The sequence below is a fragment of the Chiloscyllium plagiosum genome, unplaced genomic scaffold, assembly GCF_004010195.1.
Source record: "Chiloscyllium plagiosum isolate BGI_BamShark_2017 unplaced genomic scaffold, ASM401019v2 scaf_4622, whole genome shotgun sequence".
NCBI lineage: Eukaryota > Metazoa > Chordata > Chondrichthyes > Orectolobiformes > Hemiscylliidae > Chiloscyllium > Chiloscyllium plagiosum.
The window spans coordinates 1,448-24,487 of record NW_025212006.1 but is presented as its reverse complement, the minus strand read 5'-3'; the positions used below and the strand labels follow the sequence as shown (position 1 = coordinate 24,487).

Here is a 23,040-nt window from a genome sequence, read left to right as displayed (position 1 = left end):
AAGACCTTGTGGAGCCTGATATCTTTGTGAAGACCTTGTGGAGCCTGATATCTTTTATCCCCTGACTTAGCCTGAGGCAGACCACCAGCAGCATTAATGATCGATCACTAAAAAAGGATAACATCAGTGAGGGCTAGGGTGAAGGGTCGGCCTCTAGGCCTCAACTGAGTTTCTTTTTCCAAACTCCAACAGATGTTGTCAGACTTCCTGATTTTTTTTTTAAATTTCAGATTTTCAGCAGTCGTTGCTATGGCCCATATTTCATTTCCTTGGTGATCAAAGAATATAAAGCTCCGTGACGAGAGGACGCCAAACAGCACTTGATTATTTTGATTGGTAGAACTGATAAAACTGTCGTAAGTGAGCACGCTTATTTTCACAGAGCACGTGTGTAATGGTGGCACCGAGAGAAAGGAAAACCCAGCTGAAACGAGAGTGTGACAGTTCTGAGAGACTTTCATTGATCGTATGATCTTCATACGGGCGCCCAGCGACTTTTTTTAAAAAAATTAAGACGCTCGCTGGTTTAATGCGCGGCCCTTTGACGTTTGCGACTGACTGTCGCACGATTGAACGGCAGGAGCAGGCGGGGGCTGGGAACCTTCCCTCCTGAGCGGGGTTGCAGTCGGACCGGAAGTGGCCGGCGGAAAACGTTGAGGAGACGTTGGTGGAGAGGCGGGAGCGGTTGGAACAGCGGCTCGCGAGACCGGGCACGAGCGACAGCCGCCCCCCCCCCCCCGGACCCATAAGGAGGAGGGAGAAAGAAAGGCGACTGTTCCTGCTCCTCAGGTTAGCGCCGGTTTCACGTGAAGCCTCCATGTGTTCGCAGCTCTGACGCCCGCTCGGCCTGGTTAGAAGCGGCTCGGTTAATGGAGGGGGAGCGTGGGCTCGGCTCATGTGAGGCACCGTCTGCACCCCGCCCACCCCACGTTCCTCCGCCGCCACACACGGTCAGTCTCCCGGGCCGCAGCCTTCAGGTCGCGTGTGTTTGAGCTGAAGCCAGGTCCTGTGGCGTATCCACGATTCCTGAGGTGTTAGCCCAGCTTTCTTTCACTTTATCGCAGATCTCGTCTTCCTCCCACCGAACATCTTCCTGTTTAAATGATCGGAATTATTTCATGGGACCGCTGCTCCGGTCTGTGGCGTGTCGACATTTCCAACTGGGACACGGAGAATGATCACTGTACAGGAGGAGATCATTGAGGGTCTGAAGTTCGGGCCAGTTCTTCGTGGAAACCTCTCGCCGAGGCTCATGTTTCTGCCTTTTCCCCTAATTTCCTTCAGGTAATTGTTCTGATTTGAAGAGGTTGATTGATTGAATCTGTTTCCACAGCACTCTTCAGTCCAGATCGTAATCACTCATTGTGAAGTAAAATATTTTTCCTCGTTGATTATTTTGCCAACCACCTCGAATCTGTGCCTAGTAGACTCCAATCAATGTACTCGCAATCTCCCCATTTTTGTCTTTATTGGCCCTTCACAAAAAAAGCTCCATCATACTAATAATAAAGTTTCTCTTTGAGACGAATACCAAATTTCCAACATATCCTTCAAACTGAATTTCTTTGTCCCTGGAATTTTACTCTAGAATCATTGTGATTCTAGCACAATGGTTCTTAATGAAGCCCAGGTCTGATCTGCTTTATTAACTGCTTTGCTGAACTACTCTGGGGTCAATGATTGTGCACATAAACTCCTATGTCCTTCTGCTCCTGCACTCCCTTTAGAACCATACTTTTATATTATCTACAATGCAGATGGACTGTATCCAAGCTTGGGCTAACAAGTGGCAAGTAGTATATGTGCTACAGAAGTGCCAGGCAATGACCATATTCAGTAAAAGAGAAGCTAACCAAAAGCCTAATTGTTATGGTGTTACTATTGCTCAATCACCCACTATCAATATCCTGCAGGTAAGCATTGATTAGAAGCTGAAATGACAAGTCATTTAAATATTGTGGTTAGAGCAGGTCAGAGGCTAGGAATCTTGCATCATTCTGGCTTCCCAAAGCCTGTCCACCATCTACAAGATACAAGTCAAGACTATGGTGGAAGACTAGGCAAAAGTGAGGACTGCAGATTTTGGAAACCAGAGTTTAGGTCAGAGTGGTGCTGGAAAAGCGCAACAGGTCAGGCAGCATCCGAGGAGCAGGCAAATCGACGTTTCAGGCAAAAGCACTTTGTTGGCAATGGTGGAGGACACCATCCAGGACAAATCATCCCACATGGTTGGCATCACATCTAAAATCATTTCCTCCATCACCACCAGTGCAGAAGTGTGTACGATCTAAAAGATGCGCACGAGAAATTGACTAGGCTCATTATACAGTGCCTTTTTAACCCATGATGTCATCTCCACCTAGAAAGGCAGCAGGTACTTGGGAACACCATTACCTGCAAGTTCACCTCCAAATCACATTCCATCCTTATTTGGAATTGTATACCACCATTTCTTCACTGTTGCTGAGTCAAAATCCTGATAACATTTTGAATGTATGCACTAAATGGACTGCAGTAGTTCAAGAGGAGAGCTCACCACTACCTTCTCTGGAGCAATTAGGAATGTAAAAAATGCTGCACAGCCAATGAAACCCATGTCCCATGAATGGATTTTTAAAAAAAATCATCTGCCAAATATCTTTTGTCCCACCAGCTGATCTGTGTCCTTTTGAAGTTTATCATTATTCTCCTTTGCATTCACAATATGTCAAAGCTTTTATCATCGTACAGTCATAGAGATGTACAGCATGGAAACAGACCCCTCAGTCCAACTCGACTTGTGCTGACCAGATATCCTAAAGTAATCTAGACCTATTCGCCAACAGTTGGCTTACATCGCTCTAAACCCTTCCTATTCATATACCCTTTTTAAATGTTGTAATTGCACCAGCCTCCACAACTTCCTCTGGCAGCGCATTCCATACACGCACAACCCTTTGCACGAAAAAGTTGCCCCTACGTCTCTTTTAAATCTTCCCCTCTCACCCTAAACCTATGCCCTCTAGCTCTGGACTCCCCCACACAAGGGAAAAGACCTTGTCTGCTTAACCTATCCATGCCCCTCATGATTTTCTAAACCTCTACGCGGTCACCCCTCAGCATCTGATGCTCCAGGGAAAATAGCTCCAGCCTCTCTCTATAGTTCAAATCCTCCTAACCTGGCAACATCCTTGTAAATCTTTTCTGAACCCTTTCAAGTTTCACAACATCCTTCCTACAGGAGGGAAACTAGAATTGCACACAATGTTCCAAAAATGGCCTAATCAATGTCCTGTACAGCTGCAACATGACCTCCCAACTCCTATATTTGATGCTCTGACAATAAAGGAAAGCATACTAAATGTCGCCTTCACTATCTTATCTACCTGCACCTCCACCTTCAAGGAACAATGAACCCACAACGCTCCCCAGGACCTTGCCATTAAGTCTTGCCCTGATTTGCCTTTCCAAAATGCAGCACCTCAAATTTATCCAAATTAAACCCCATCTGCCACTTCTTTGCCCATTGGCCCATCTGATCAAGATCCCACTGTACTCTAAGGTAACTTCCTTTGCTGTCCATGACATTTCCAATTTTGGTGTCAACTGCAAATTTACTAACTATACCTCCTATGTTCACATCCAAATAATTTATATAAATGATGAAAAGCAGTGGACCCAGCACCGATCCTTGTGTCGCACTACTGGTCACAGGCCTCCAGTCTGAAAAGCGACCCTCCACCACCGCCCTCTGTATTCTATCTACAAGCCAGTTCTGTATCCAAATGACTAACTTTCCCTGTATTCCATGTGATCTAGCCTTGCTAACCAGTCTACTATGAGGATCCTTGTTGAATGCCTTACTGAAGTCCATATAGATCACGCACGCTCTCCCCTCATCAATCCTCTTAATTACTCCTGAAAAAAACTCAATTAATTAGTGAGACATTATTTCCTATGCACAAAGCCATGTTGAACTACCCCATCATGGATGTGAATACCAAGGAGTCCCCTGCACACCTCCCTTTTTATTTATTTTACATATGTCATCTAATTGTATGAACCTAACCATTGAGATTCAGGGACCATGAGGTCATCACAACTAACAGCCCAGTGCTGATTTACATGTGGAATTTTCCACTGTGCCTCACTAGATAGCAAATGATACGCGGTAAGTAATTATTGTTTCTACCCTTCTTTTCAGTTTTATATTTAATGGTGCCACTCAGTTCGAACACTAATCTAATTGTGGCCTGAACTCCACATGCCTGCTTAGCCTTGATAACTATTGACTCTCTTGTTCGTCAAGAATAACATCTACCTCTGCCTTGAAAGTATTCAAATGACCCTGTATCCACTCTTTGGTGAAAGAACGTTCTATTGACTGTCAATGTCTGAGAGAGAAAGTTGCATCTTGTCTCCATTTTAAATGGTACATTCCATACTTAAACAATTTTCCTAGTTCTCATTTCTCCCACAGGTGAAATATTCTTTCAACATCAACTCTGTGAGATCCTCTTAGGATCTTGCATTTCAAGAAAATTGTCTCTGTTTCTTCTGAGCTCCTATGATCATAAGCCTAGCGAATACAACTTTTCTTCATAAAATAATCCCCAATCCCGATATCAATCAAATAAACCTTCTTGGAACTATTTTTGACACCACTGACTTTTTTTCCTTAAAATAAGGAAACCGAAACTATATACGGTATTCCAGATGTGGCCTCACAAGTGCTCTCCACAACTGTTGCAAAGCATCCCTACTTGTATATTCCATTTGCATTGCAATAAAATGTCATCCCAATCACCTTCCTAATAATTTGCTGATTTTGGTAATTTCAGCATGGATCATAAGTGAATGTGAGTTCTTGGATCTTATGGCTGAGGTATGATCATCAGTCTAAAAAAGCCTAACTACAAGGTTTAGCGTTATCTGGAGTTTTCGTATTTGTATATTTGTGTCTCATACAAACTTTTTTTTCTATTTTTAATCTATTAATCCTTGAAAACAAAAGTTTAAAAAAATTATTTTTTCTTATCCATATAAACAGTTCAGGATCTATTATTTGCCAATTTCTGATTTCTAATTAATACCATTGTATTTAATCATTTAGTATACTGTACAAATGTAACCTGCAGATGTTTATCAGCAAGCATTCTGGTGCAGACATGATTGGCCAAATGGCCGCTTCCTGCATCATAAGCAGCTCTGGGATATGGACTTGCAAGAAATTTATTTGCAGTGCCCAAAGACTGGCCGTCTTTTGAATTTAATGACAACATTGTATATGTTTAATCTCCTTTCCCATGTTGTATTCTACACGATTGCTGTCTGTTGATATTTACTACTTTAAAGCAGAGGATCATGGGAAGTCTAATTCTGATTACCAACTTGAACAGTTCATTTGTTCTGCTCAGAACAATTGTTTCATAAGCATTGGTGTCCTGAAGTGTAGAAACTTGCCCAGGTTTTTTTTAAAAATGTTTTTTTGATTAAAATGGTTTCGCTGTTGAAAAATCCTGTGCTGCTAAATTTTAGTTCACTTTCTTGTGGTGTGATGGGAGCATGTATATGTGTTCAGGAGTGTATTGCCCATTGAAATTTATTTTGCTGACTTTGCTGTTTGTTGTATTGTAACACTTTGTGATATTATGGCCAATTGAAATATATAGAAATGGTGGTATCTTCTTTCAATGCATGTAATTTTAATGTCTTCATTCTTTATAACTGCAAAGTAGTTAAGCAAGGCAACAATAATAAAAAAACGAGGTATATATTAACTAGTTTACAAACAGTCAGGTCTTTACAGCAAATTTTTAGAGCAGGGTCAGGGTCATGCTTTGATAAAGCGGTCCAGTGGTTTGTCTGAATTATTGTTTTCTATATTAAATTTGGAGCCCTGCAACAAGGACTGATTTCCTGAATAGCATCCAATAATGTTTATCAAATCTGTGACTTCAGATCATGCTTCCTACTGGTGGAAGAACCTTCCCCAGACCAAAGTAAGAAAAATTTCAAATTTTCGAAATGACAAATCGTTCATATAAAGTAGATCAACAGCCAGCCTCTTTCTAGTTCATCTAAAATAATTTTAAATATGGGATAGGCAACGGCCTAGTGGTATTATCGCTGGACTGTTAATCCAGAGACCCAGGTAATTTTCTGGGGACCAAGGTTCAAATCTCACCATGGTGGAATTTGAATTCAATAAAAATCTGGAATTAAGAGTCCAGCGATGACCATGAAATCATTGTCGATTGTTGGAAAAAAAACTATCTGATCCACTAATACCCTTGAGGGAAGGAAACTGTCAACCTTGTCTGGACTAAATGTGATTTCAGGCCCATAACAATGTGGCTGACTCTTAACTGCCTTCTGGGCAATTAAGGATGAATGCCCTTCTCCCATAAATTAATTTTTAAAAATTGAAAGCGATGTTAATTTTTTAAAAATCTTAAAATACAATATATGGATCTAAAGTATTCAGAATAGGCCTGTTGGACATAACAGCAAATCAAGGAAGCAAGAGATAACAGGTAGAGGTTGGTGAGAGGTTTTGTGTATCTTTCTTTACAGTGTGCTGTCTGGGCATTTCTGTATGGTATAAAACTTTGTTTTCTCAAAAGTGTACCCATTATGATTTTAAAAAACACACAAAGTTGGGTTGATTAGTGGTTGCTTGATATCTGACCTAACAGTGGGAGCACAGTTTGGTATTCTGACTGCAATTGGATGGAATTAGGATACAGATGACAGATTATTGCATTTCTTAAACAAGGTGAGTGATTTTTAAAACTCAGTTTTGGTTATTGCAATTACAGTTGTAAATCAATCTTAATGATGTGTAGTGCCTGCATAAATTACAACATCAATCTATTAGAGCATTCTTTTCAGCCTTTAATTTGAACCCTTTATGGTATTGGCTTTGTTCATGATTTTCAATTAAACCCTCTTTAAAATATTGGCCTTTACCAGTGTGCCAGTATTTCTTTAAAAATAACTCTAACTGTATCCTAGTATAAAATATCTACAACAAACATAAGGCAAAATCGATATTTTTGAAGGGCTTTTTAAACGTGATAAGCAATTGGTAGTCTTTGAAATATGGTGCCATGTTTTGTGTTCATTATTATTTTAAATGTGGTTTGATGTGGGAAATGGAAAATTCACAATGGTGTCATATAAGTCAGTAGAACCAAAATCCTAGAAACCTGCAGTATATTGCAATATAATGCTTATATTGGCACTTTGATAGTGCCATCGTGCTTAGGTCCACAATTTTCTTTTGATATGCAACATGGTCAGTACATCATCAAGTACCTGGCCAACTTCTATTTGCTTATTGAATCCGCTTCCACCATCGTTTCAGACTGAGTATATTGGCTGCAGACAATTCATTGAAAACAGTCCTCACCTTACTTCTGTATCGTTTGCAAATTATTTTATAGTCATTTCTGGTTGACTCATTTTTGTGAAGCAATGGTTTTATGTATCTACTGTATCAAAACCTCTATGCTGATCTCACTTGTTGCTTTTCCAAGAAGTAAAACTCAAACACTGGCAACTTAACTCTTTTAATGTAAGGTCTCGTCCTTTGTCATCTTCTGGTCAACTTCTGTTGTATTCTTTCTAAGTCTTTTGCATTTTTCTCAATATGTGGTGCTCTGATTTGTTCACTGTATGTCTGCTGAAGCCTAACCAGTGATTTATAAAATTCTAACATGATCAATTTCCTTTTATAAACAATAACATTATTTAAAATACTTTTAACTCTGCATTTGACCTGATCTTACAGGGCTTCAGTTTCATTGAGCACACATACTTCTAATTTTGTCCAAAATTTTCTTTAATTCAAAAATAAAGTTAAACAGATAAGCAGTTCTTCATAGATTCTTCATTTTTCTCTTCCTCGCTGCTCTTTCCTGCACCCCTCTCACATTTCCTACTTGTGTCTAGAAACATTGACTCCATTGATTAAGGGGTATTGTGGTATCTCTTGCATTGGTGAACTCAGACAGCAAATGTTGTCAGACTGTTTAATCACATTTAATCCTGTTCCCACCAGTGTCCAAGCACGCACTTGTTAGTGGAATTCATTCCATTATAATTCTGACTAATTTTAGTTCATTGAATTTCATTTTATTTCATTGGTCGATTGTTTGTTTCTTCTCGGTGAACTGTGGTTTGAGCAAAAGGCAGGAGGATTGCACTAAGTTGTGATGGTTATTTGGAGAGCCAGTATAGACTCTTTTGGCTGAAATGTTGCCTCCTGCAGCGTGACACTTCTGTGATTATTTGCTCTCCCACCATAACCTATTTAACAACACTTTTTGACAATTGGTTAACACTGCCTCACAGTGCCAGGAATCCGAGTGTAACCCCATCTTCTGGCAACTATCTGTGTGGAATTTGCATATTCTCCCTGTGTCTGCATGGGTTTCCTTTATGTGCTCCAATTTCCTCCCATAGTCCAGAGATGTGCAGGTTAGATGAATTGGCCGTATTAAATTGCCCATAGTGTCCAGGGATATGCCGGCTTTGTGGATTAGCAATGGAAACTACAGGTTGCAGGGATAGGGTAGTGTATGCTGTTCGGAGAGTTGGTCTGGACTTGATGGGCCAAATGACCTGCTTGCATACTATAGAGATTCTGTGATTCAATTACCTCATCAGGCTTACACATTACTACACATTATTATGTTCTGTCTTTCGTGTGAAGGAGTAATTCTAAAGAAATTTTGCCAATCTTCTTTGGAAGAAGCAAGTTATGCTGTAGCTATTAAGAAAGTGCTAACACTGGATTGTGGTTTTCTGTTCCTGTGCACCCACATTTAAATCTATTCAAAATTGTTCAAGATTTCAATTTCAAAGGCCACCAATTCTGTTATGAAAGCCACGGGTTTCATTGCAGTAGACAGGGTGGGTATCAGACTTAACCTTTTGAAGCAAGACTGTTTATATTTTACTTCTCCTTCGATGTAAATCATGCCAATTTGAGGCTTTCTTCTCCATTTTGAAAAGCTATTTTCACAGATATGTTTAAATGTGTTACTTGCTGAATTGTACTCACCAGTGTGGATTTTCTGCAATCAGATTTTTTTAAAATTCCAGAGAAATTAGTTTTTCTGTCTCCTGTTAAGTGCAATGCTTCATTAAGGTTTAATTTTTAAAATTTCAGTATTGAGATTGTGCAAATGTCTCTTGTGCAAGTAAAAGTAATGATGTAGGCTATGGTTAGATCATTTATCGACTCCGCAAAAATCTAGCTATGCGTCTTAAAATAGCAGCAAGATTAATCACAATTTAGCACTCTGGTTTTGCTGAGTAGCTACCGGTTACCTTAATCTGGCATTGTTGCTTAAAATATTGTAAGCTTCCTATAATTTTGAACTTACTAAATGTGCATTTACAGTATGATACTAGCAATGGGTGTTTGTATGTTGCAAGTTTGCAGTTTGATATGCCTACAAATTAGCAAAATATCAAGGTTTTATATTCTCTAACAACATCTTCAACTTTTATTTTAACAGCGTATTCTGACAAGTTCCTGATGATATACTTCAAATCACCGGTGAGATGGTAAAGGTTAGCCTTTGGCTGAGCATGGCGGATAAACAGAAGACCAAGACTGGTTTGCCACTGAGTGGCCCAAGCACTGATATAAATGTATCTTCCAGCCACACGGTGGGGTATTTGGGAAAAGTCAGTAAAACTGTTTATTCCTCTCTAAACTGAGCAAAGTTCTAAATTTTATTATATTTTCAAATTATTTTGCATCTATTGTCTTGAAAAGGTGAGAGAAAGGTGGAGCATTCTAAACTCAAAGTGACACGGAAATCTTGCACAAAGTGCTCTGGCGAAAGATTTATCTGAAGTGAAAACATGGTTACCATGGTAATCCTCTAAGTACTGAGTAGTGCTGAAACATGCACCTGCAATCACTGAGTTTTACTCTCCAACAAAAACTTGAATATGAAAGTAAACTTGGCAAAAACAATATTCTTTTTCATATTTGTTCAGCTTAAAACTGTCCTTAAGTGTGCTTTTCATCTTCTGTACTGAAGGTGAAAATTCAACCTGAAATTGTATTTTAAGTTTCTATCTGGCCATGAACAGATGGATGGTGTAAAACAGTTTTAATTTTTTTAAAACAGACATGGAATTGTATACATGACTGGTAACTTGCTCTGTTTTCCTTCTCTGCAGTTTTCTGAAAATACCTCACTCATTCAAGAGCAATATTGTCCTGCCTGTGCTGCAAAAGGAGAAAATAAAGCTTTGCGCCGATTCTATATAAGCTTAGAGGAATCTGTTCTTCTTTGTGAAAGTCCACAGGTATTGGAAATTTTAGATTCTATTGGTTGGTTTTCAGGAATCTCTCCTGAAATGCATTTCATATTATCAGCTGCTCAAACATGTTTAGTAATATTTGAGTAATTAGTTAACATTCAGAGGTTATTTAACATTGTTAGCCACTTGCACTGTCAACAGAGTCGATATGTCCTTTATGTGGTTACCATGCCATTGATCTGCAGTTTGGAAAGCATTCCAGTTTTCCCGATCTGATTAATATGTTTGTAGTAAGATTTTAAGTAATCAAATTAGACGCATACAGATGGTGTTTGCATTTGTTATGTTTCAGCATTTAACAACTTTAAACTTCTTTCTAGTGTGTCTTTCCTTTGGGATGTAAACCATTGAATGAGATCCTCATTTCACCTACCTTGCCTCGATCATCAGTTCAAGCTGCGAAGAGCATATCTGGATCAGGTGCACTAGTTCCTCTGTGTAAGCGGAACGTGAAACGACAGAAAACTTCTAATTGTAATAATAAAGTCATTTTCAGTGGATCTTGTGTTATACCCAAGGAAACTGCATATCAGCCAGTTGAAACTGACCTAAATAAAATTGACAGTTTTGTCCCTTGTTCAGAAAATGGAAGCAATCCTAAGTCAGTTAATTCTAGTGAAAGAAATGACATTGTTATCCCTGATAAGACAATTCTTGGGGTACGTGATCAATTATGTGGCAAAAGAAAGGAACCACCATCTGAAACTGAACATTCTGGTCAGCCTAAATTGGAAGTTCCAGTTCTGCAGTCACAGGTTGAACAATTATTTCTTCAGTGGAAGAACAAATCTGCTCTCTGCTGGCTAGACTGCGTACTGATAGCTTTGGTCCACTTAAAAGTGCTAAGAAAATTAATGCCCAATCTAGGGACGGAAATGGAATCTCCATTTAAGAAACTGTACACAGAATATGATCAGGCGTGCACACTGGTATCTAACTGCCAAAGCCATTGCAAAGGTAGGAATTGATACGTGGTATTCTGTATTACATTATGATGCCTAAATATTTCTGATTTCCTTGTGTATCTGAGCCACTGCCATGTATTGTTGCTTACTTATTACCATTTTAAACTCTAATTCTGTCCAAAGAAAAACCCTATTACAATTTACATCCCATGCCCATAACACAAGAATTCTCTGATCATATTTGTTTTAGGAAAAGGGAAGCATTCCCTTCAAATCGAACTAAATTCTTGTTACTACTGACAATGTAGACTGGAGGTAGATATTTCCATCAATTCATTTCACTGAAGATTGTGATTCAAGAATTTTGTCTTTTGTATCTAATTCAGAGAAAGTAGTGATGAAGGAGTCTTGTCAAAACGCTTGTGAATTAGAACCCCTGCTAGAGCTTTGGTAAAAATATAGGACCAAGGAAGCAAACATTGTCCAATTCAGAAGTTGATTATTAGGTTGAACTTCGGTTAGATTGTTATTTATTACTTAAATTAAATCTTGGAGAAAGCCCAGAAGACTAGGTAACCAAGTCGGGTAGCTAGCAACAATAGGATAGATTGATCCTCTGCAGGAATTTGGTGCTAGTGACAGTTTGCACAACTCTTTTTTTTTAAAGTTAAAATGATGGTAGTTTATTTAAAAAAATAACTTTGTGATATACAGTGTGATACTCTGGATACTTGGTATATTGCAAGGCAACGCATAATTAAATAAAGCAGTTAAATATGTATTAAACTTGATCCCTTAGTCTGAGTTCATTGTTTAAAGAGAGACATCTTTTTTAGCATCCATCTTGTTAAATCCTCTCAGAATTTTTATATCTTTCAATAAGGTATTCATTCATTTTTCTAAACTCCAATGGATGTAGCCCAACCTGTCTAACCTGCCCTCATAAATAATCCTGTCAACTATGGTATCAGTTGAGTGAACCTTCTTTTGATTGCTTCTCATGCATTTGCATTTTGTTGAAAATAGGAAGGCAAACACTGCATATGTGATCACTCCAATGTTATATGCAATTCTAGCAAAACATACTATTTTTATATTCAATTTGCTTGCAATAAATGACAAGATTTTGTTTGCCTGTCTTATCCTGAACCTCTGTACTCATTTTTGAGTCATGTACCAGGCTACTTGGATTCTGTCAGCACCAACAAATTTTGCAGTTTCTCTCCTTCTATGGTTGTTTTTCTGTTCTTCCTGCCAAAGTGAACAAGTTAGCATTTTCATATATTATTTTTCAAATAGCAAATATTTGCCACTCACCTAACCTGTCCAGATGCCTGTGCAGACTCCTTATGTTCCGTTCACAAAGTGCTTTACTACCTATGCTAAGTTTGCTAGTGAGACAATCATACATTTTGTTCCTTCATCCAAATCTTTAATAAATAATTGAGGCTGCAACATTGATACAGTACTCCACTCCACTGATGTCAGAGCTTCTGAACCTGAAGATGATACATTTATTCTCACTGTCTGCTGCCTGTTTATCAAGCGATCCTTTAACATAAAAATGTGACCCTGTACAGCGTGAGCTCTTATTTTACATAGTAAACATGTCAGGTGCCTTGAGGAAATCTGAGTGCAGCACATGCACAGGTTCTCCTTTATTCACTTGGTTACATTCTCAAAAAGCTCTAATGTAAAAACATGATTTCCTTTTCTCAAAACCATGTTGACTTCTTACTGGAATAAGACTTCCTTAGTACTGTGGTGTAACTTCCTCACTAATTTCCATCATTTTAGGCTGACCAATTGATAGTTATTTGTTTCTCTGATCCACTTCTGTTGAATGAAACAGTCCTTATTTGCTGTTTTCCAATCTGATTGAACCTTACCAGAATCCAAGGAATTTTGTAAAATTAAAACCATATATCTTCTATTAACACCCTTCCTTGAGGCATTCGGGGCTTTTCAGACTTTAGTAATAATGTTCTAGTACCCTTTCCTTGATAATGATAGTTACAAAAGTAGGACATTATAAAGTAGGCGAATTTTCAAGGCAATGAAAACCCCATGTGGATCATGAGAATAAGGGTAACAGTAGACTAAAATATTCTGTAGTCAATAGACTTTTTTTGACGATGTAAAATCTATTTTTTTTTAATGAAAACACTCAATAGTATAGACCTAGTTGAAATCAATGACTAATCAGGTTAGTGGAATTTTTAACATCTTGGAGAAGAGTTTAATGTTCTGAAATGAAAAGCATTGCCGCAGAGTGTTAGCCACACCTCCAACCCAATTGTAGGTTCCCAGAATTTCTGCATCTTACATTCTCCAAGATGATATGAGACCTTTCTTGCTTCATTCTCTGAAGGTACCACTACACAATCCTTGTACCTTTCAGGACTTCGAAATCCCCTCACAAAAAACACATTCCGTGCTCCAACAGTGCTGATCACAGATCCTGCACCCAATGCTGTCAATTGACAGTATCACTTTGTGCTACTTTTGTGGACCAGTTTCCCATTGATATTTAAAGTATCTCTGGAACTTTCCAAGATTCCACAATCTTACAATATTAGATACAGCTGAATATGTTCCCTTTGATTAGCACCTAATAACTTCTACCATACCTACAAAGAACTCTTTGTCCCAGCCAGGAGGATTATCACAGTCTCGAACAAGGGATATGGAGTAGACGATCTAGGAGAATTGAGGAGAAAGTTCTTCAGCCGGAGTGATGAGCTTACAAAATTTTGTACTACAAAAGTGACTGAATATCTTTAAGCTGGTAATCAATTTCTAGACAATAAAGTTGATGAGGCCATGGGAATGGAGCAGAAATATATTATTAAGATTGGGATCAGCCTGCTTGTAATGGCAGAGCAAGCTTGATTGGTCTACTCTTGCTCCTATTTCTACAACTCTAGCATTAAAGGAGATCCTGAATCAATTGAGAGAGATATATAAAGCAGGCTGCAGATTTACTGTCATCTGCTATGTGTGTACTGTGTAAAAATCAGTCTACTAGTGGCACTTTACATCAATCCTACAATTTTATGTGTCACTAATCCCAAATTTCAGGGAACACTTGTCAAACCTGGAACATTTACCTCATTCCCTAATTCCCAAAGCTCCATTTTCAAATACTAATTTCCTGGCATCCTCAATGTTTGCAACTTTCAGACTTTTATATTATTCTGTAACCCATGCAGGGCACTGTGATGACAAATGCTCTTTGACGCTGTTTCATTGATGCAGATGAGAATATGGGAGGGATGATGAGTATGTATACAGCTGACACAAAGATTGGCTGGGTGAGGAAGAAGGTCTTGGGTTACTGGAGGCTTTGATGATTTGGGCAGATCAGTGACAGTTGGGATTTAAACCCTGATAAGCATGACATGATGCACTTTGCTTGTCCACAAATCCCTGAAGGTGGCAGGGGAGTTTAATAGGGTAGTTAAAGCATTTGTGACACATACCTTTATCATTAAGGCATAGAGTATAAGAGCATGGAGGTCTCATTGGAGGCCTTTGTTTAGGCTATATCTAAAGTACTGTGTGCAGATGTAATATTTGCATGTAGAAAGATTAAACTGGAGGAGATGCAAAGGAGATTTACCAGATGTTGCCTGGCATGGAGCACTTTAGCTATGCAGAGAGGTTGGATAAGCTTGGGTTGTTTTCTTTGCAGCAGAGAAAGTTGGAATGCATGGTCTTACTGTCCCTCTGCCTTGTTCTAGAAGAAAGAACAGTATAGCACAGGAACAGGCCCTTCAGCCCACCAAGACTGCACCAACACATGCCTTTTAAAAACTTAAAAACCTTTTGCCTTAATGCTGTCTGTATCCCTCTATTCCCTGTCTGTTCAAATATCTGTCAAGATGCTGCTTAGATGTTGCTATTGTATCTGCCTCCACAACTTCCTCTAGTAGCACATTCCATGCATTTACCACCTTCTATTTAAAGGAGATGTTGTTTTTATTTAAACTTATCCCTTTTTACCTTAATCCTATGTCCCCTAGTGGTTTACATTTCTACCCTGGGGGATAAAGACTCCAACTATCCTTTCTACCCATGCCTATTATAATATTGTAAACATCTATCACATTGCCCTCATCCATCAATGTTCAAGTGAAAACAAACCAAATTTATCCAATCTCTCCTCATAGCTAACACCCTCCAACATCAAAGAACGCTTTTTCTGTACCCTCTAAACCTTCCACATCCTTCTGGTAGTGTGCAACCAGAACTGTACAAAGTATTCCAAATGTGGTTGAACTAAAGTTCTGTACAGCTGCAGCATGGCTTGCCAACGTTTTATACTCTATGCCTTGACCAATGAAGACAAGCATGCCATATTCCTCCTTGACCACCTTATTCACTTTTGCCACTTTTAGGGAACTGTTGTTCTGTACACCTGGATCCTTCTGTAAATTGATGCTACTGAGGATTCAGCCATTTACTGTATACCTCCCTCCTACAGTAAATCTCCCAAAATGCAACACCTTGTATTTGTCCGGATGAAACTCTTATTTGCCATTTCTCTGCTCAAGTCTCTAGCTATCTATATCCTGCTGTATCCTCTGGCAATCCTCTCCACCATCTGTAGCTCTCTCAACATTTGTACCATCTGCAAACTTACTGATCAGGCCACCTAATTCTCATCCAAATATATATTACAAACAGGGGTCCCAGCACTGATCCCTGCAGAATACCACTGGTCACAGATTTCCAATCTGAAAAGCACCCTTCTACAATGACTGTTCTGTGACTAAGTCAATTCTGTATTCAACTTAGCACCTTACATGATTCTCATGTGACATCACCTTTTATCAGCCTGCCATGAGAGCTTGTTAAAGGCCTTGCTAAACTCCATATTAACAATATCTACTACCCTGCTCTCATCAATCATTTTTGTCACTTCCTCAAAAAACTCAAACAAATTTGTGAGTCATAACCTTCCTCACACAAAGCAATGCTGCCTTTTGCTAATTAGACCATCTTTTTCCAATGTGAGTAAATCCTGTTCCTAAGGATCTTTATCAATAATTTCCCTATCGCTGATGTAAGGCTTACCAGTGTGACATTTCCTAGATTCTTTGTTGCCTTCCTTAAGCAAAGGAACAGTGACCTCTCCTGAGACTAAAGAGGACACTGATTTTGTACAAGGCTCTAGCAATGTCCTTATCAGCCTCTCTGCATTCTGGGATAAATCTCATCAGGTTCTGGGGACTTGTCCACCTTAGTGCTTTTTAACATCCAGCATCACCTCTGTTTTTATATTGGTATGCTCCAGCATATCAGCATACCTCTTCCAACTCTCACCATCCACCATGTCCTTCTCCTTTGTGAATACTGATACAAAGTATTTGTTTACGACCTCACCCACTTCCTCCGGCTCCATGCATAAATCCCTCCTTTGTCCTTGTGTGGATCTACCCTTTCCAAAGCCCCTTATGTATAAAAGCCTTGGGATGTTCCTTAATCCTGTTTGCCAAAGATGTTTCACGCCCACTTTTAGCCCTACAATTCCTTGTTTTGTGTTCTTTCCTGCTATTTATGTATTCATGGTCTCTGTCTCTCTTCAGTTTCCTATGCCTTACGTATTCCTCCATTTTCTTTCGGATTAAAGCTCTCAATTTTTCTTAATCCAAGGTTCCTAAATATTGCCATCCTTATCCCTAATATATATAGGAATATGCTGGACCTGAACTCTAAACAACTGGCCTTTAAAAGATTCCCACATGTCAGATGTAAATTTACCCTTAAACAGCCATCCACAATTTACATTCCCCAGTTCCTGCCTAACATTGTGGTGGTTAGCCCTCCCTCAATTTAATACTTTCAGCTGAAGACTACTCTTGTCCTTAGCGATGGGTAACTTCAAACTTGAAAGGATTAAAGTCACTATTCTCAAAATGCACCCCCATTAAAACTTCGATCACTGGGCCGCACTCGTTCCTTAATGCCGGGTCTATTATGGTCCCTTCTCTCATTGCATTATTTACAAATCGATTGAAAAAATTTTCATGGACACATCTAAAAAATTCGCTCCCATCCAAGCCCTGCACTGAGTCCCAGTCAATATAAGGCAAGTTAAAATTACCCACCACAACAACCCTGTTGGTTTTCACATTTTTCCATTATCTTTCCACATATCTATTCTTCTATTGCTTGCTGGCTGTTGTGATTGCACCCTTTGTATTCCTGAGCTCTATCCATATGGCCTCACTGGATGAGCCGTCCAAGGTGTCCTTGTTCTCCCTCAGTATATTGTGGTAATCTCCTTTATCAGTAACACAACTCCCCCAACTCTTTTACATCCTCCTCTATCTCACCTCCTGAAACATCTAAATCCCAGAATGTTAAGGTGCCAGTCTTGCCCATCTCGCTACCAAGTCTCTGTAAATAGCCACAGCATCATAGAGCTTAGATTAATACATATAACTAAGTTATCTGCAATACCTGTCACACTCATTGCATTAAAACTTGAAGGGGGTCCTAATAGAGATTTAGAAGATCGAGGGGCAGGGACATGGTGAAAGGATAAATAGAAAGCAATTGTTCCCTTAGTGGCATGATCAATACAAAGGGGTTGTAATTTAAAGGTGAAAGGTGATAAGCTCAGAGGAGATTTGAGGAATAACATTTCATCCAGAGGGTGGTGAGGATCTGGAATGCTTAGGAGGGTAGTTAAAGCAGCTAACCTCACCTCTAAAGTACATTTTAAAAATTACTTGGATGAGAACTTGGATGCTCTTTGGAGAGTTAGTGCAGACTTGAAGGGCCGAATGATCTCGACCGCATTGTAGGGATTGAGAGATGTAGTGTTGAGTGATTGGGCAGGAGAAGAGTGTAGAGTTGTGTGGCTGATGGAGCTTTTAGAAATATGGGGAAGGGCAAGGCCATCAAAAGACTTGAAAGGGAGGATGATTATTTCAAAATTGTGTGAAATGGGAAAGTGTACTTCAGTGAGCACAGTGTTGAACAGGACTTGATGGAAGTTAGGATGTGGAAAGCAGTTTGTTTATGGAAGATGGAAGGCCAGCCAGAAGTGTGTTGGAAAAATGAAGAGTAGAGGTAACAAACATCAAATTTATTACCACCATCTTAATGAGGTCTGACCATGTATATTAGTGTAAAATAAAAGCTCCGACCTATGCTACATACTCATATTAATGTTTCTTTGTGACTTCTGAATTGGTTCATATTAGGTTTGGTGACTTCAGTTTCTGGTTACAAATATACAAGTAGAATTTCATGAATTTTAGATTTTCTTGATTGCTGCACTAGTAGGGACTTTCATGTTGCACTTTATGAACTATTCTTATAATTTCAGGTAATGGTTTATGGAAAATTCCCCCCGAAACGCTCGGTCGCATCGAACTAACATTAAGCAATGTCCGAGAGAGTCTCTTCCAGCTTCTTCGACCAAAATTGAAATGCGAATTGGGTAATTCTTATATATACTGTACAACTTTATAATCTCTTTTTTTTTTATTGAAGTGATTATTTTTTTAAATGCACATGCTATTAATGCAATAAAAATAAAAAAAAATTCTGATGGTACTTAGCAGGAATGGTAACAAGTGAGAAACCAAAATGATGTTTTAGCTCAGTGACCTTTCACAAATAAAAACTGTTCAAATGCAATAGATTTTGAACCAGTAAATGGTGAGGCGGTGGGAAGAAGAACAAAAGAGAAGGTTTATATTCTGGTGGAAGCCAGGAGAAGTGAAATGAGATGGTAATTGGAGCAGAAAATGTCTTGTATATAGAATGAGTTGACCAGAATTTCATCTGAATCAGCCATATAAGTACTGTGACTGCAAAAGAAGGTTAGAAGTTGGGTTTTCTGTAGTAACTCACTTTCTGACTTCCCAAAACCACCATCTACAAGTGAGAAGTCAAGAATCTAATGGAAAACTCTTCACTTTCCAGTATGCGTACCCAATCCAATTTTATACAAAATAGCCTACTTGATGAGTAACCTGCTTGACTGCCTATCAACTTCTAAGCATTCATTCCATCTGCCGTCATTGCACAGTGGTAACCATGTGTCCCATCTAAGGATGCACTAGAGAGAAACTCACCAGACCACTTCAACAGAATCTTCCAAACCCCAACCTATTCCACCTAGAAAAATAAGGGCAGTAGATGCATGGGAATGTTATGACTTGTGAATTCCCTTCCAAGCCCTGAGCCATCCTGACTTGGAAATATGCCACAATTCCAGTACTGTATCTTGGTCAAAATCATGGAAATCCTGAACAGCACTGAGTGTATCTGCACCCCAAAGACTGCAGCACTTCATGAAGGTCGTTCACCGTTATCTCTCGAGAGCAGTTAGGTTGACCAATAAATGCTGGCATAACTAGCAACACCCAGATCCTGTGAACAAATAATTTATAACGGCCATAGTCAATTTTCAAGTAGTTTCAGTTGATAAAAGCAGAATACCTCAGTAATGATGTTTTGAACTCATGGCTAACATTTGGGAGAAGAATTACCAAGCAAAATGTCCTTAATATCAATCACAGTTACCCACAAGTTTTAGCAGTCATCCCATATCATGTTGACGTTAACATAATTAGTGAAAATATTGGGGAAGATTAGTAACTGCAAAATTTAACAATGTTTCCATCAGATAACTTGTGCTAGACTTCAATCAGTGCACAGGTATAATCAGATACCAGAATATACATAAGGGCAATCTGCACTGATTAGGTCTGTATTCTTTTTCTCTCCCTCTCCTATTGTTAGTGAGCTATACTCTGAAATCCTCTTTCAAATGCCATCTCTCTTTCCTCCCCCCCCCCCACCCCCTTCACCTCTCCAAGAATAGTTCTCATTGGAATTAGAATGTATATTACATGGAGCTTGTGAGAATCTAGTCTTTACTATAATATGTTAATGCATTTTCTCCTGTCTTTAGGAGTTCCCGATAGCCCAGTCTTTGCTTTTCCACAACTTCTACGGCAGGATCCATACGTTGAGGCGCTGTTCATGCAGTCATATATTTGGAGCTTTGAATGCATGAAGTGTGGGTATAAGTACGAGGAAAGGCAAGTGTATTTTTAATTAAGTTTCATTAATGTACATCAAATCACAATAGAGGTACCAGGCTAACTGCTAGCTCGCACACATTTCCCTGTTTTGGATGTTACTTTTCAGCATTTCTCCATATTTTTACTGAAAACGTTTGTGGATTTTAGAAATTCAAAAACATTTTAGTCAGAAAACCAAAGCTTTTCAGTTGTGACACCATTAAATTTCCATTGAATTTTATCATTCATTAATGGCGAAACAGTGAAAGAGTAAAATCAGAATTCATTCATTTTGATTTTTTATAAATTTGTAATCTTATGCAAATCTAATCAATTGCTAAACTAATGTTAGACAAATCTAACAGCAATAAGAACTATATAAGATTTAAAATAAAGATTAGAACATTCGGCCATTCAACTTTGCTATTTAATAATATTGTGGAGGATGTGGTTATCACCTCAATCCCACTGTCTTGCTGTTCTTGACTCTCTTGTCTGTCATAGATCTACCTAACTCTGCCTTGAATGAATTCAGTGACACAGCCTCCACTATAGGGAATAGCTTAACAATCCTCTTCTCTCACTAAAGATTTCTCCTAAATAAGTAAAAGTTAATGTTAATATGTAATTTATCTAAATTAAAAATATTTTGAATTTTTCTTTATGGCTATACCCTTGAAATTAAAGCAGGTAAGATGTTTATTCAAAATGGTGCAATCTAAAAAGTGGTCTTTGATCCTTTGTCTGTTTTGCTGTACAGAAGCATTATTGTGCCAGACTGGTAAATTCTTGTCCTGGAAAACAGTACTCCTTGTGTTTTCAATTTACAGATAGGCAATTATGACATCTCGAACATAGAGTCATACAGCATGGAGCAGACCCATCGGTCCAACCAATCCATGCCGTATATAATCCCAAACTAAACTATTCTGACCTGTCTATTCTGGTCTGTATCCCTCCAAACCTTTCATTTTCATATACTTATCCAAATGTCTTTTAAACGTTGTAATTGTACACACACCCGCTACTTCCTCAGGAAATTCATTCCACATGCAAACCATCCTGTATAAAATAATTTTCCCCTCATGTCTTTTTTTAAATCTTGCTCCTTTCACCTTTAAAAATGTGCCTCCTAAAATCCCCCACCTAGGGAAAAGATAACTGCCATTAACTGTATCTATACCCCTCATTATTTTATAAACTTCTATAAAGTCATCTGTCCACCTCCTACACTCCAGTTGAAATAGTCCCGGCCTTTCTTTATAATTCAACCCTTTCAGATCTGGCAACATCCTGGTAAATCTCTTCTAAACCCTTTCCAGCTTAATAATATCCTTTCGAAAATTGGACAACCAGAACTGAACACAGTATTCCAGGAGACGTCTCACAATATCCTGTACAACATCAACATGACTTCCTAACTCCTATACTCAAAGGACTGAGCAATGAAGGCAAGTGTGCCAAATGCCTTTTTATGCACCCTGTCTATGTATGACACAAACTTCAAAAATTATGTATGTGCACCTCTAGGTTCTTCTCTTCTACTGCATTATCCAAAGCCATATCATTAATTGTATAAGTTGTTTTCTTTTTTTATATGTCATTGAAAGCAACTTAAGTAATTGTTTGAGTTTTGTTTAAAGTATTTAATGCTGTCTATTCAGGTAGTGAAGAAAGACATCTTGATTAACTGGTCGATGTTCCAGGTTATTTAAATCCAGAGGAGAGTATTAAATTTATAAAAGTTGTACAGTACCACTAATAAAATTCCATTTGCCGTACTGCCTTAAACTAATTGCTTCCCCTTCAAAATATTACCCAGGCTAAATTAAGTTTAAATATTGTGTATGCATTACATCATTATAAACTGAGGCCTTTAAAAGGTGGACAATTTATTTTGCTATAAACATTTACCTTCAAGTATACTGTGTGCACTCAAATACAAAAGAGATTTTTACTGAAGTAAAACCTTTGCATGTGATGATAATTGAAGTTTTTTTTATGATAGGTGTCGGAAAACCTTGATTACATTTACGAACATAGTTTCAGATTGGCACCCGCTGAATGCTGTTCATAAAGCAACCTGCAATAACTGTCGAGATAAAGATCAAAAAAGGAAAATGCTTTTAGATTGGTGGGTACAGTGTTTATGCATATTTATTTATGTTGAATAATGATTGAAATTAGTGCTTGGAACTACTAAATTAAATTCTGTTTTTCCTAGCGTATCCTCAATATATATGCTACATTTTGTGGAAGGTCTACCACATGCAGACTTGGACAGCTACAGATTTGATTTTCAGGGCAACTCATACAGAATCTGTACCATTATTCAGTATTTGCAAGCTGTGAAACACTTTGTAACATGGATTCAAAATTCTAATGGTATGTACTACCTTTTCAAGCATCAGTTTTCAGGTTTAGGACTAGCTTTTTTTCTTGCTATGAATTGCTTTTCTGTTTATTGCTTGAAATGAAAATGTTGGCAAGCCAGGAAAGTGTCATTTTCTGTGCAACTGCTGGACTTGGGGTCTGTATTCGTAAGGGATCTAGCATTACTTGGTATCTGCCAGGCCTAAGGTTTTTAGCCTACCCAGATATATCTGAGCACATGCATAGAGTTCCCTTCAACAGTGACAAATTTAAATGTTTAGGAGAGAGCTACTGCTCTGCCCAGCATTTCATGGAAGTGTTCAGAGGTCTGCCAGGTACTTCTCTTTTATTCTTTCTCTTTCCTTTCTCACCCTCCACTACTT

The 23,040-nt window shown here is 38.6% G+C and overlaps 1 protein-coding gene across 5 annotated transcripts; it reads left to right on the top strand.

Annotated features, from left to right (window-relative positions):
- The first annotated feature begins 234 nt into the window (after window positions 1-234).
- uspl1 (ubiquitin specific peptidase like 1) lies at window positions 235-22,776 on the top strand. Of its 5 annotated transcripts, none has more exons than XM_043685880.1 (9): window positions 235-789; window positions 1,065-1,284; window positions 9,510-9,681; window positions 10,186-10,314; window positions 10,650-11,286; window positions 18,577-18,690; window positions 20,173-20,302; window positions 22,293-22,418; window positions 22,509-22,776. In XM_043685880.1, exons 3-9 carry the CDS (start codon window positions 9,556-9,558, stop codon window positions 22,759-22,761), a joined length of 1,515 nt encoding a protein of 504 aa, XP_043541815.1. In that variant the 5' UTR covers window positions 235-789; window positions 1,065-1,284; window positions 9,510-9,555; the 3' UTR covers window positions 22,762-22,776. The 5 variants fall into 5 exon arrangements, with proteins under 5 accessions (XP_043541815.1, XP_043541816.1, XP_043541818.1 ...); XM_043685881.1 differs by lacking the exon at window positions 235-789 and adding an exon at window positions 796-950; XM_043685883.1 differs by lacking the exon at window positions 235-789 and having other exon boundaries at window positions 796-1,284; window positions 9,510-9,564.
- The last annotated feature ends 264 nt before the right edge of the window (window positions 22,777-23,040 follow it).